The 14806-nt window shown below is 43.1% G+C and overlaps 1 protein-coding gene across 1 annotated transcript in view; it reads right to left on the bottom strand.

The window, feature by feature from the left end:
* LOC124605677 (probable serine/threonine-protein kinase fhkE) overlaps positions 1-14806 on the bottom strand; it is a 228754-nt gene that overhangs the window by 5099 nt on the left and 208849 nt on the right. The window contains exons 2-3 of the mRNA XM_047137527.1: positions 3237-3449; positions 507-645 (exon numbers count right to left, since the gene is read on the bottom strand). Of these exons, the coding sequence (XP_046993483.1) occupies positions 507-645; positions 3237-3449 (352 nt within the window). The remainder of the gene's footprint in view (positions 1-506; positions 646-3236; positions 3450-14806) is intronic.

The following is a 14806-nucleotide window of genomic DNA, read 5'->3' as shown; positions in this document are numbered from 1 at the left end:
GCTATGAAATCAGCTGCTACGAATTGAAGATTCAGTATTATATAGACAACAGTGTTTTGATGCACTGAACACATTCTTGTAATTATACAGTAGAATCAAAATAGTATTGAGCATTCTAGTAATTTTCAGCAATATCTTGAATAACAGTGTAATTCTTGTGTAATAAGTAGCAGAAATGCCAGTAGTAATCAATTTTATCTTAGCTGAGAGTTACCCAATACAAATACATACTGAAGTTGCAGACAAGAAGTGAAATGTATTATGATTTTGAGTTAATAGCCTTGGTTGATGAGCAATATTGCACAATTAAATGTACATCTACAATTTTTCTTTTGTGGATTGCAATAGTTTTAACACATACTGTTAAGTTTACTTACAACTATGTAAATCTGCACTGCATTTAACAAAAATAATAGGAATTACATTTCACCATACGTGACTACCACATAGTATTTTGAATGTTGGATGATCATGCAAGTGGCTTACAGTAGCACTAGTATGCCTACCTTGATGTCAAGATGTGCCACATTTATGGAGTGTAAGTATGCTAGGCCATCCAGTATCTGCCGCATCAATCGACGCACCTGCCGCTCCTCGGGCACTTCGTCTCTGTCTAGAAGCATTTGAAGTTCACCTCCGGGAGCACTGGAAATAGTTTTCATTGAATTATATACCAGTCTTGCTGCACTGTTACTTATTCATTTTCATCATTTTACAATTGTGTTTTAAATACAAAAATTTGCTATTTTATCATAAACTAAGAATAATGAGTAATGTGTGTGAAATATAGAAATAAAAACTGACTATTCAGCATTAGTCTGGCAATATAATATAGTTTTAGGAATCACTGTAGAAAATTTAGTCCACATATGTTAGCAACTCCAAGCATTAAGTAAAGAAGAGAAGCAAGGGAGAGGAAGTGGACATCATATTGTTCCTTCACTTTCCTGTTGCACATAGTAGCAAGTGAAGTGGTCTCCCATATTATAACCTTTGGGGACAGAGTAATGCATTTATTGCTTGGCTCTAAACTGGTTGCTGTATGGAGAGATATTCAGAAATTTCAATAAATATGATTTACAAACTGCTATAATGGTACAACCCACAGATTCTTTCAGATGAATGTTTCATTGCTACTGAAGCTTCCAAGTGTTGTATCACATGGTATTACTAAAACTCTGCAATAGTGTGCTTGTTATCCTTGGGCAATGATACTGAAGATGGAGACACGCTCCAGTCCAGAGTGCTGAAAAGTTTTAGTGATATCTTTCAACACAGTCCCCATTAGTGACATATATCACAGGGTTATAACAGCACAATATGCATCTTTTTTGTTGAGTGGGAAATGTCTGTGTGTTTGAAAAATGGATACATACTATAATCGTACCTGATATATAAAGACATTATAGAAGAATGAGATAAAAATGAGGGCCGGAATGTAGGTACAGTACAGTGTGCAATATTAACATGCAAAGTAACATTGTAGACTGAAAGAGTAACATGTGTACGTATGTTGGAAGTGCAGCTTGTAAACTAAATAACTTACTATGTATTTTCATTAAGAACTGGTACCAAACACTAAAGGAAGTAGTGGCCAAGTAATTCCAAAGTGTTAACGCAATTTATGTGACTGAGTAATTCTAATTTTCGTTAACAATTGCTTGTTCAGTCTGATGCAAACAAATATTTTGTGGTGTAGTTGCTTTCGAAATTTATTCATCAAGATCTGTTAGTTACTTGAAGTATACACTACCCACAGCTATAGTTTGACATACTGTGATAGTACGCAGTTCACTGAGCAGTTCTGGACTGTGGTTTGGACAACTGGAGGTATTTGACAGGAATCGTCTATGTGCTGTAAATGTATCCGTCACAAGAAAACAATGGCCCATCCACTACTATGACATGTCAATATGATTTTGAGCTATTGCAAGACAGCAAATACATAACAGTTATTTATTTTGTGAGTACGAGAACAGGAGTAGCAACATTTCTGTTATGATGAGTTCTTGTGATTTCCGGTCTGGGGCAGCCGTTTCGATTTCATGTCTCTAGTAAGTTTTGGAGTTTATTTATTGAAGCAGCTTCTCATTCGATCCCATTTGAATGAGTGGCGCTCATTCTAGATCTATCCAACACAGAAAAATCTGAGGCGGTTGCCGATAACTAAGTCTGGTGCTTCCGCACCATATCAGTCGCAAAAATTTTTAACTCCTAAACAGAATGACGTTTCGTAATATTAAATGGACGTTTTAATTCAAATGTTTAGAGCAAACTTGTTCTATAGCTATACTTAAGTCAATAGTAATTTCATATAATCTAACTGTCCCTCACACTTTCTACAAGAGTTATGAGAATCAGTAGTGCTGCTGTTAACAACGGTTATTGATACATCGAGATTTAAAAAAAAACACTGTGTAAATACTTGGGGTAAATCTACAAGGATAATGAATGAAAAAAGGTATCAAGGACTAGTTTGTTATTTATTTTTTGGTAGTATTTGCGGAGACATGGAGATCAATTGCCACTGCTGCTACATATAGTACTTCATTTATCATGACAGAACTTCAGCGCAGTAGCGTCCGTAGTTGAAACTGATTGGTAAATTGCCCGTGTGTGGCGGAGTCGAAGCGAGCCTTACGGGGCTACGGGCTATATCCCCACCCCCTAATATGGGACTTACCTACACAATGACAGTTTGCACCCACTACAATGGAAAATTGGTTTACGTATTGATTTTATACACGATTCCGTTGATGCAAGTATAAAATAATTTTTACCCTCCATTCGAAACGAGTGTTCGAAATGAGGGCTATTTTCTTACACGTTGGGTAACGACGCACTGTAATAATGGCACATGCGGGTAGAATAAAATTTGTCAACGCCTATCGTTTGCAATTGGAATATTTGTCATTTACTCCTCACGCTTTATTTCTTTGTGTAAAGTTGGCGTATGAAAACAAAGCGTTAGTTCCATATGAATGTGTTCTAAATGGGTCCTTTTGTATCCGGGGAAAGTTTCGAAACATATGAGTATTCAAAACCTTCTGATATTGTCGGTATCGATACTTTTCTCGAAGTTATTGAGGTATCGATATAATACTGGTTCTTGTATCGAAACCAAATATTGTATCGAATCTGGTATGAGAATGCCCGTATCTATGAGACAGTGGGACTCACATTGTGAACTAAGTAAGGAAGGGAGAGTGTATGCGGAATAGAGAAAAGCTACTTACAGTTCTAGCAACAGCACCATATCGCTCTCGCTCTCGAAGACCTTGTGCAGCTGGACGATACGCGGCGAGCCGGCGCACGCGTCCAGAATGGCGACCTCGTGCAGGATCTCAGGCCGCAGGTCTTCGGATCGCCGCCTCTTGCGCAGGAACTTGGCTGCGTACCGCACGCCCGTCGTCCGGTGGCGGCACATGCGCACAGCAGCGTACTTTCCCCTGCACAGACAGCATAGGAACGTCTTGGTGACTTCAGAGTTACGAGATGTGAAAGATATACAAGAGGAATACTTCGTGAACTAAATGCGCAGGTATAAGTTTTGCTTTTGATTTTCCGTGCATAACTTCCGTAGTCAATTAGTTATTTGCATGTACGGTGGATCATAATTGTGATCTGTCGCTATGAATATTTATTTACAGTGATTTATACTACCATCTCTCTCTCTCTCTCTAAAACAGACACACGTATACCATACTATTCCATATTTAGAAATTATTTTATGGAATAGAAGTATTTCAAACAAGAAGAAGTTGTTAAGCACACGTATTTTTACCATGTGTTTGAAGTTACTTTTATTGCATATGAGATTCCTTACACAAGCTTCATCAAAATAAACAAACACCAGTGTAAGATGGAAAGAAAGAGGAGCGGGAAAAAAAAGATAGCGCCGTTACAGTACTATTATATATATTACGTAGTTTATATCTGAATCACTTCCGCAGTTTCCTCGTTGAATGGTTAGATTGCTCGTAGGCCTACGGACCACCAATGAAAATGAAAGTAAAACACAGCTTTTAGCAACAACTACTTTTATTATTTCGTGTGCAAAACATATTTCGAAAACAAGGTTCCATCCTCAGATGCCATGTGAAAGTATTGCAAATATATGGTATCTTCGGCGAAGTCATACAGTTGACATGTTCTAAGAGAATTTACACTTACACGTCATCTATGGCTTTTCAACGGTTACGCTTAATTAACTTTGCTCATTTGCAGACTGGATAAATGACCACAGCATGTGCCTCTGACATTGCAACTGAAGGAGAATCCATAAGCGTCAAAATACCTAACAGGATTTATCTGAAGCTTCTTATTCATCGATCCTGTGCACTGGTCCTTATTTGCGAAGTTAATCTGCGCTCTCTGTAACCTATTAGCTTCGAAATTTAACAAATGTTATACCTCATTTTGTGAACATTTGTTTTACTGGGTATTGAGGTCAAATCACTCCTCGAATGTCTGTGTTTCACTCCGTCACTGACAATCTGTTTCCTAAATCTGAGTGTTGTTCGCTCGAGAGTAACTGTAGAAGCATAGTAAACGAAGCATTCCCAGCCTGACCAGAAGAAATTATCATCACTAACTGATACTGTAACATACAAGTGCGCTGCTTGTCATGAGTGATTGAATAACGCGTAAGAATATAGAAACAATTAATGGAAATCTGGACCGTCGTTCTCTAAATATATCCCACCATAAAAAAAAAATGACGAACTCAAGCGTCGACAACAAATTTTATGAATATGGTCTCCTAACCTTTGATAGATCAGTGAGGTAGACGATCCTCGCTCGTCGACTCCGTGCACATGTATTGTCCCGTGTAGATGAGCCGCTTTATCCTCTAGTGACTGAGGGCAAGCGACGCAAGCGCTAAGAATAGACGCTTTGTTAAGTGACAGGCGCCGCGGAAGCCAAAATTGATTTACAAAGTCCTTAAGTGGGAAGAAAACAACTTCGCTGATTAAGACAAATGTCCGAGGCGCCAAACGAGACGCATCTGAGCCTCCAGTGTCGAACACGTCTTTGACGCGGTCCGAATGTGGCGTAATTGGGTGGTCAGCCAGACAATCCACGCTCGGAGACTGACAAAGGTCTACTGGAAATACTCTGTAGCGAGTGGTGGACTTCTCAGTTGTTCCAACACGCAAATGGGCGATACATGAACACTATTCTTTTTCATCAGCACCCTTTACAGTTGTGCAGATGGAGTTTGACAATGAAGAGCGTTCATGTAGTTTTCGAGTTATCTGATTTTTCTCGGACTGATTTAGTTCTTACCCGTTTGCTTGTCGGGAGTCAGCATCACAACTTTTGGTAGATGGTTATTCCATAATGTGGGCGTCATCTTCAAAACGTGGTAGCTATTTTCATCGTATTTCCTTTTTCTTTTGTTTCCTTAAAAAATGGCGAAATTCACCGCCTGGGTTTGTATCGCTTTAAGAGCTACTTCTTGCTAGCGTATCTCGGTCGTGAGGCGTTCAAAGGGAAATTGTTATCCTCTCTTACGCAAGAGTTTATCAGTTAATGAAGCGAGCGTTTGTCTTATAGACACTTGATATCCAAGTTGTGTATTCGCATGCACACTGCTTCAAAACGCTGTACAATAGTCCATCTGTAAAAAGCAAATAACGTAGGATACGTTAAAAATTCGAATAGAAACAAGTTTTCGGATTGCCATTGCGGGTTACCAGAGGTAAAAGCAGCGTAAGAGACGACACTGTCGGAATTGGTAGCCATTGCCTTCCCCCAAACTGCTAACAAAGTCACCAAGCTTGTTAGGAGACGGCTACAGATTTTACATGTAATAAAAAATGCAACGCAACTCGCAATTTTTCATACAACACTGCGTAATTCGCGGGGAGGACAAAACTTAACCTGATGAGAAGCTCTCGAGTTTACAGACGGGTGGCAGTGTTAAAAAATCCGAGAGCTTTTCATCAGTAGGGAAAATCTACATTCAAGCAAAACTTCTTATTGCGTCTCCGTACATAAATCGGTGAAAACGAAATCTGTCTGTCCGTCCGAGTGTTAAAAACCCTTTTTTCCTCTATGAAGGATAGACGTATCAACTTAAAATTTATATCACATGATGAGGTCAACGGTCCCTTGACCGTGTAAAAAATAGAAACTTCTAAGTAAGTGCAATCAAAAGATACGACCATTTCTGTCACATTTTTGGTCCTATATCATCAAAACTTGTGGTGTACTTCCCTTTGACCTATAATCATTAAATTTGGCAAGCAGCAAGCTTCACACTACAGCCAAAGAAAAATCCAAAAATTGTTAATTAGTAATGAAAAATAAATTTTTTGTCATTTGTTATCAGACAGTCTGTCTGTTCGTCCATATGTTAAGAACCTTTTTTTCAGGAACGGACAGACATGTCAAGTTGAAATTTAGCCACATTCTAAGCTCTATGGTCCCTTGGCAGAATTATAAAAGTTAGTTTCTAAGTCAGTGCAACCAAAAGATCAGCCATTTCTGACATATGTTTTGACACTCGCAAACTCACTCATCAGAGCCTATACGGTACTTCTCGCTGGTCTAGAAGCGTATTATTTGCCGAGAAGCAAGGATCCACTGTACAAGTAAAGTAAAAAAATCCGAAAATTGTAAGTCTGTAATTACATCACACGAAAAAAATTTCATTTGTTATCCGACTTTAGATTTGAAATTAAAACATTTTCGAAAGATTTAGAATCCCTGAGGCCGATATATTGCCAGTATAAATGTCGATAATAGGCCAAAATCGTCGAGATCATCGATTTCCGGAATGGATGAACTGTCTGTATACATAATAATTCTTTACGGAAGCCTCAGTGCACGCGACATACTCGCATCTGGCCGTTGTTTCGTACTTTCGTCCAGAAATGTTCCGGTTCTTTTGTAGTACCATCGGTGCGCATGTGCGTTTTTAAATATACACACATCAAAAAAGTAATGCATCACCTCGGTTCCGAGAGTTCCGAAACCTGTACAGAAAATTTGAATAGAGATCAATATAAACATCATTTCCGCTCTTTTTATTGCTAATGAAAACCGCACATTGCATGTTGTATCACCATACAGTGAGACCTTCAGAGGTGGTGGTCCAGGTTGCTGTACACACCGGTACCTCTAATACCCAGTAGCACGTCCTCTTGTATTGATGCATACCTATATTCGTCGTGGCATATTATCCACAAATTCGTCAAGGTACCGTTGGTCCAGATTGTCCCACTTCTCAACGGCGATTCGGCGTAGATCCCTCAGAATGGTTGGTGGGCCACGTCGTCCAAAACAGCCCTTTTCAAACTATCCCAGGAATGTTCGATAGGGTTCATGTCTGGAGAACACATGCTGGGCCACTCTAGTCGAGCGATGTCGTTATCCTGAAGGTAGTCATTCACAAGATGTGCACGATGGGGGCTCGAATTGTCTTCCATGAAGCCGAATGCCTCGCCAATGTGCTGCTGATATGGTTGCACTATCGGTCGGAGGATGGCATTCACGTACCGTACAGCCGTTACGGTGCCTTCTATGACCACCGGCGGCGTACGTCGGCCCAACAGAATGCCATCCCAAAACATCAGGGAACCTCCATCTTGCTGTACTCGCTGAACAGTGTGTCTAAGACGTTCAGCCTGACCGGGTTTCCTCCTAACATGTCTCCAACGATTGTCTGGTTGAAGGCATATGCGACACTTATCGGTGAAGAGAACGTCAACCCTTCGGCATGTTGTTGGACCCATCTGTACCGCGCTGCATGGTGTTGTGGTTGCAAAGATGGACCTCGCCATGGACGTCGGGAGTGAAGTTGCGCATCATGCAGCCTACTACGCACAGTTTGAGTCGTAACACGACGTCCTGTGGCTGCACGAAAAGTATTATTCAACATGGTGGCGTTGCTGTCAGGGTTCCTCCGAGCCATAATCCGTAGGTAGCGGTCATCCACTGCAGTAGTAGCCCTTGGGCGGCCTGAGTGAGACATGTCATCGACAGTTCCCGTCTCTCTGTATCTGCTCCATGTCCGAACAACATCGCTTTGGTGCACTCCGAGACGCCTGGACACTTCCTTTGTTGAGAGGCCTCCCTGGCACAAAGTGACAATACGGACGCGATCCTACCGGTATTGGCCGTCTAGGCATGGTTAAACTACAGGCGGCCGGCAGGAGTGGCCGAGCGGTTAAAAGCGCTACAGTCTGGAACCGCACGACCGCTACGGTCGCAGGTTCGAATCCTGCCTCGTGCATGGATGTCCTTAGGTTAGTTAGGTTTAAGTAGTTCTAAGTTCTAGGGGACTTATGACCACAGCAGTTGAGTCCCATAGTGCACAGAGCCATTTGAACCATTTTGAACTACAGGCAACACGAGCCGTGTACCTCCTTCCTGGTGGATGACTGGAACTGATCGGCTGTCTGACCCCCTCCGTCTAATAGGCGCTGCTCATGCACGATTGTTTACATCTTTGGGCGGGTTTTGTCACATCTCTGAACAGTCAAAGGGACTGTGTCTGTGATACAATATCCACAGTCAACGTCTGGGAACTAGGGTGATGCAAAACTTATTTTGATGTGTGTATATTTGCCTAACCATGTACTGGTGATGGTAAGAGTGAACAAACTCTATCAAAGCAGGAGATAACCTGCGAGTAGTTTATGAAGAGTTCAAAGATAGATTCATATAAAGTGTGTCAAAATTCCTTTTTTCGTACAGATAAAGCATTATCAGAGCATAAACTAACCGGAATTGTGACAAGTGAACGCTGAGGCTATATGGGAATCGAGTTGGTAACGTTTGTGTTTGTAATTTAACATTTGTCCTCTAAACCTTCGATTCAGAGTTATATCTAAAGAAACGCATGTGAAGCAGCCGTGTGGGAGTCACTCAAGTAAGCCAACTGAGAGTTCCATTCAGACGGGTCATCGCGGGATGTCGCATTTGGTTATGAACGGGACGTAAGAGGCTGCTGTGATAGGCACGCCGGCGCCTGCCGCCGAGCATAGCGGCCAAAGCTGCATTCTTGCATATTAAGCAGCCCGGCTAGGAATGCCGTTCCTCTGTGTGATTCCCCTTTTTGTTTCTCCTTTGGGTCTCAGCGCTCGCGTGCATTTCTCCACCGACGTCCGAAATACTGTACACGGACTTGCGAAACCAACAGCTGTCAGTAATTCGAATTGAAAGCAAACCGATCGCCTGTTATACTACAGTTTACTAGTGAGCAGCCGGCTCTGGAGGCTGTGTGACTGAACGTTAGGAGCCACTCTGTGGCTTCTACGGGAAGTGCTCATATCAAAACCCATCTGTTGCGTTCACAATATTCGCAGGAGTGAACTTAATTCCCCTCCCGTTTCGAGCAGTGTCCATGATACGGAAGGTATATTTGGGAATGTCAACCACTTTGAAAAATAAATGTCATGGGTGCCACCTCGTAAAGTTTTGGAGGAGCGAACAGAAAAAGAAAGAAAGGCAAGCCTGCTTAAGCTACATAACTCAGAAGCGGAACAAAGTCAAATCCCATCTGCCAGATCTCAGTTTAACCAGCCTGTCTGCCTAAGCCGCTCGAAAATGAGAGCGGTCGCCTATCGCTCATGTCTAGAAAGTGATTCATTCAAAATTAATTTACCTTAATCTATTTAATTGTAACTTAACCTCCCTTTACTCTACTTTGATTTATTCGTATCATTGCATATTATTATATGTTCACTTGAAATATTACATGACGAAGAAAGCCGTCTTCAACCAGAAAGTCGGCTTGAACACGGCAGTGCTTTACTAGGCAAGATAATATTGGAAGTGTGCCTTCTCCGACGTTCGAACTGCCTTGCGCTGTTATTTTTAACTTGAAGTCGAAGCCATGATGCAACTTGGCATTTGCTACTTTAAATTACAGAGGATGGTTATAATTAAAGTGCATCTTTTCACAGAGGTCCAATGTGGGCTGTAGTTATCGTATGGCATCGAAACTTTCTAGATATTCTAATGCGTTTTTGTGGACCAGATTTCCTCTGTGAAAAAATTAGTTCCAATTTTGGCTACCAGGAGAAAATTTGGCGCTGTAGAGCATCTCGTCGACGTCTCCGGTGCTCGTATTGAACAAGTAGTGTAAGTGGTGATTGATGATAAAATCAACGTTATGCCTTTTTCACTTGTTTAACCTTTTCTGCCCACTTGTTTAACCTTTTCCTAATCCATTCCATTCTATGCTTTTGGTGTTCACAGTGCCAGAATTGCACCGGTGGTCAAAACTGGGACTAATTTTTCCTAGCGTAAATCGGATCCGCATTAACGCATTAGAATATGTACCAAGTTTCACTGCCATACTATAATTACAGCCCACATTGGAACTCTGTGAGTAGCTACAATTTAATTAAAACAATCCGGTGTAACTGCCAGACGTGAAAGAAGTGATAAGTCGACCGACTTAGTATCGAACGCCGTTCCTTCTCCTTTACCATTACCTACATGTCAACAGTGACATACGATAGTTGCTGTCGTTGTGGTCTCCATTTTGTAGATTAATTCGAGGCAGTACTGCACGCTAGTCTACTTTGTGCCAGTCTTCTCATCTCTGAATAACTACTGCATCCAACCTCCATTTGAAAGTGATTACGTAGTCAAGCTTTAATCTTCTATTTGCCTTCCACATTTCCCTCCGTTACCAAACTAACATTTCCTTGAGGCCTCAGGATGTGTCCAATCAACCGATCTGTTCTTTTAGTTATACCATAAATCTATTTTCTCTCCTACTCGATTTAGTACCTCGTTAGTGGTTGTGCGATCGTCCCATCTAATCCTCGACATTCATTTGTAGCACTGTGTTATTAAAATTTAATATCGATGGTATTACTGTGAGTTAACCATTGTGCACTCTCATGTTACTATCTGTAACGTCGACGTCGCCATGTTGAGTTATCTTTGGTCCACACCGAACGAGTTCTATAATGAGTTTAACTTGAACACTATCGGTAGGAAGCCACTCCAAATGAGGTCTATGTCTTAGTACAGCTGATTGTGAGACAAAAAGTAACTGAGATCGAAGACGGTCAGCAAGAATGAAACGCATTCGAGTTCGTTGCTCACTGCAACCTACAGATGGTGGAGAAAAATATGGAAACACCGAAAGTAAAACGTATTACCATTCCTCAGAGGGTGTAACAAACCAGATGGCATTCAAAATAGCTTCCAGTCGTCTCTGAATGGATAAAAATAGGTTCTGTATGATTTTCAAAGGAATCTTATTCCAGTCTCCTTGCAAAATAACTGTCGAGCTTACGAAGTTCCCATCGTGTTGTGATGCTGACAGGGTTCGGAAGTGTGACATTTTGTTGTGCAGTCACTTTTGCAGCTGCCGCCCTCTTGTTTTTCATCACAGTCCTCTTCAATGACCGACCGTCGCCGTCACTCAACGAACACCTTCATCCGCGTTGTGACTTTGCGGATGATGTTTCCCTGCATTTCCTGTATGCGGTATAAATCTTCGATACGGTGCCTCTTGAAGCACCAAACACTTCTGCTGCCTTGGTTACAGAAACATTCAGCATACGAGCACCAACAATTTGCCCAATTTCTACTTCACTTAGATCCGACCTAATTCAGTCACAATCACACGTCATTTGAGGGCGGCATTATTCATCGTGTATTACACTAAAGCACCAAATAAACTGATATAGGCATGCGTATTCAAATGCAGAGATTTGTAAACAGGCAGAATACGGCGCTGCGGTCGACAACACCTATATAACACAAATGTCTGGCGCAGTTGTTAGGTCGGTTACTGCTGCTGCAATGGCAGATTATCAAAATTTAAGGGACACGGCATCTCGTAGGTAGCGATGAAGTGGGAATTTTCCCGTACGACCATGTAACGAGTGTACCGTGAATGTCAGGAATCCAGTAAAAACATCAAATCTCCGACATCGCTGCGGCCGGAAAAAGATTCTGCAAGAACGGCACCAAGGACGACTGGAGAGAATCGTTCAACGTGACAGAGGTGCAACCCATCCGCAAACTGCTGCAGATTTCAGTTATGGGCCAAATAAATGGTTCAAATGGCTCTGAGTACTATGGGACTTAACTTCTGAGGTCATCAGTCCCCTAGAACGTAGAACTACTTAAACCCAACTAACCTAAAGACATCACACACATCCATGCCCGAGGCAGGATTCGAACCTGCGACCGTAGCGGTCACGCGGTTCCAGACTGAAGCGCCTAGAACCGAACGGCCACATCGGCCGGCAGTTTTGGGCCTTCAACAAGTGTCAACGTGCGAACCATTCAACAAAACATCATCGATATGGGCTTTCGTAGCCAGAGACCTGGGCCCGTCAACACCGACACTGGACTGTTAATGACTGGAAACATGTTGCCTGGTCGTACCAGTCTCGTCTCAAATTGATGTGTACAGGTATGGAGAGTGCCTCATGAATCCATGGATCCTGCATGTCAGCAGGGTTGGTTCAAATGGCTCTGAGCACTATGGGACTTAACTTCTGAGGTCATCAGTCCCCTAGAACTTAGAACTACTTAAACCCAACTAACCTAAGAACATAACACACATCCATGCCCAAGGCAGGATTCGAACCTGCGACCGTAGCGGTCGTGCGGTTCTAAACTGTAGCGCCTAGAACCGCTCGGTCACCCCGGCCGGCTGTCAGCAGGGGACTGTTCAAGCTGGAGGAGGCCACCAAACTCCCCAGATATGAATATTATTGGGCATATCTGGGATGCCTCGCACCTGTTCAGAAGAGATCTCCACCCCTTATGGGCAGCCTGCACGATCTAAGGTGTCAATTCCCTCCAGCACTACTTCAGACACCGCAAGACCGCTACGGTCGCAGGTTCGAATCCTGCCTCGGGCATGGATGTTTGTGATGTCCTTAGGTTAGTTAGGTTTAACTAGTTCTAAGTTCTAGGGGACTAATGACCTCAGCAGTTGAGTCCCGTAGTGCTCAGAGCCCACTACTTCAGACATTAGTCGAGTCCATGCCACGTCGTGCTGCGGCACTTCTGGCGCTCGCAGGGGCACTACACGATATGAGGTAGGTGTACGTGTTTATTTGGGTCTTCATTGTGTTTGTTTTGTCTGGTATCTGTTCTAACCCCGACTGACAGCTACAACGTACTGAGGGCACTGATCAGGTGCCGTTCGTGGTCAATACAGCAGCGACACCTGCAGGCTTGGCTAGCGTCCACATTTACGTCCACGCAAGCATTTCTCGCGGTGTTTTTATATTTTTATCTGTCCACTGCAAGTACCCTCGCCATACCTGGTCTAACATGAAGATCGACACTAAACGTTCTACGCGCAGTCTGAAGCAAACGCTGCAGAAATGGTACTGGTTAGAGCGTCACGTGGTACACCGTTCCTCGAGACTGGCTATCGTCCACATTCTTAGATGCACATCACTAACGTGAATCTAGTCTTTTTTCGGCGCATTTAAGTTTTCGTGCGTCCTGCTACGTTCATGTGGTGAAGACGACAGACTCTCGATGCTCCTGTGTGTGTGTGTGTGTGTGTGTGTGTGTGTGTGTGTGTGTATATATAGTTGCGCAGGAGGCGGCTGCTATATCTCTGTGCTGACCCGGGCGGTCACGTGCACGCCCGGCTGGAGCGCAGCGGGCAAGGCCAACCAGTGTCGAGGCAGCCTTGGCGGCTGCCCCCGGCGCCGCCGCCGAAGAACATATCGCGACAGCTCTAGGGGCGGCTGCGGAGCACAGCCGCCTCTCCCCTCCAGCTAACTGCGCTCCGCTCTCTGGCAGCTCATTCCTTTCCGCAATCGGACTGGTTTATTTTCAAGCAACGTACGTACTGCTACAAATGATTACCTCACACTTGCCAAACTGGACACTCAAAAGCCGCACCACGCTCGGCAGAAGCAAAACGTGACGAGTAACAGCAAAAACAGTGAGAAACAGTTCTGTCTGAATCTGTCGTCAAATGTTTCTTCGTTTGTAAACTCGCCCATCTTCACGAAGTGAAATGGTGACGAATGTGGCAGGATGAAACAAAGCGGAACCTGTATCACTCTACAATGTGTCAATAAAGTTCCATAATCATTTCAAAAACACGATTTCCCATGTTGCAGATTTGAGTTGCAGTGCATCAAAATGCCGGCAGAGTAGCAGAAGGTGCTATGTGCAATGTGGTACGTAAAATCCAAATTTGTGACAATGGTATCGCGGAATTATCGAGATTTTTCAAAAATTGCAAAGAGACAGTGTCAAAGATCTTCCGCGAAGTGGAGAGGTCCTCGCCGGCCAGTGTGGCCGAGCGGTTCTAGGCGCTTCAGTCTGGAACCGCGCGACCGCTACGGTCGCAGGTTCGAATCCTGCCTCGGGCATGGATGTGTGTGGTGTCCTTAGGTTAGTTAGGTTTAAGTAGTTCTAAGTCCTAGGGGACTGATTACCTCAGATGTTAAGTCCCATAGTGCTTAGAGCCATTTGAACCTTTTTTTTTTATTTTTTATTTTTTTTAATTTTTTTGACGTTCTCGTGTGTCCCAAGCGCGTGTTGACAGAGTCCGAGCTGCATTTCAGTGCAGCCACCGCAAGTCAGTGCGCAATGCATTATGCGAGTAGCAGGAAATGACACATTTCCTGAGGGGTGGATGGGTCGTGATTGTCACAATTGCATGTCCCACGCGCTCTCCCGATATCACACCATTAGATTTCATTTTGTGGCGTTACGTCAAGCATCAGAACACCAGTCAGTAACATTGCTCTCTTTCGCGCACGAATCAACGAAGATTCAGAATTGTTGGTGTTACAATGATGATCCGCTCGTGTGCAGAACTCCAATATCCCCTTGATGTTCT

Source organism: Schistocerca americana, chromosome 3, assembly GCF_021461395.2.
Source record: "Schistocerca americana isolate TAMUIC-IGC-003095 chromosome 3, iqSchAmer2.1, whole genome shotgun sequence".
Classification (NCBI taxonomy): Eukaryota; Metazoa; Arthropoda; class Insecta; order Orthoptera; family Acrididae; genus Schistocerca; species Schistocerca americana.
The sequence above is the reverse complement of the archived record's forward strand: the minus strand, read 5'-3'. Positions and strand labels throughout refer to the sequence as shown.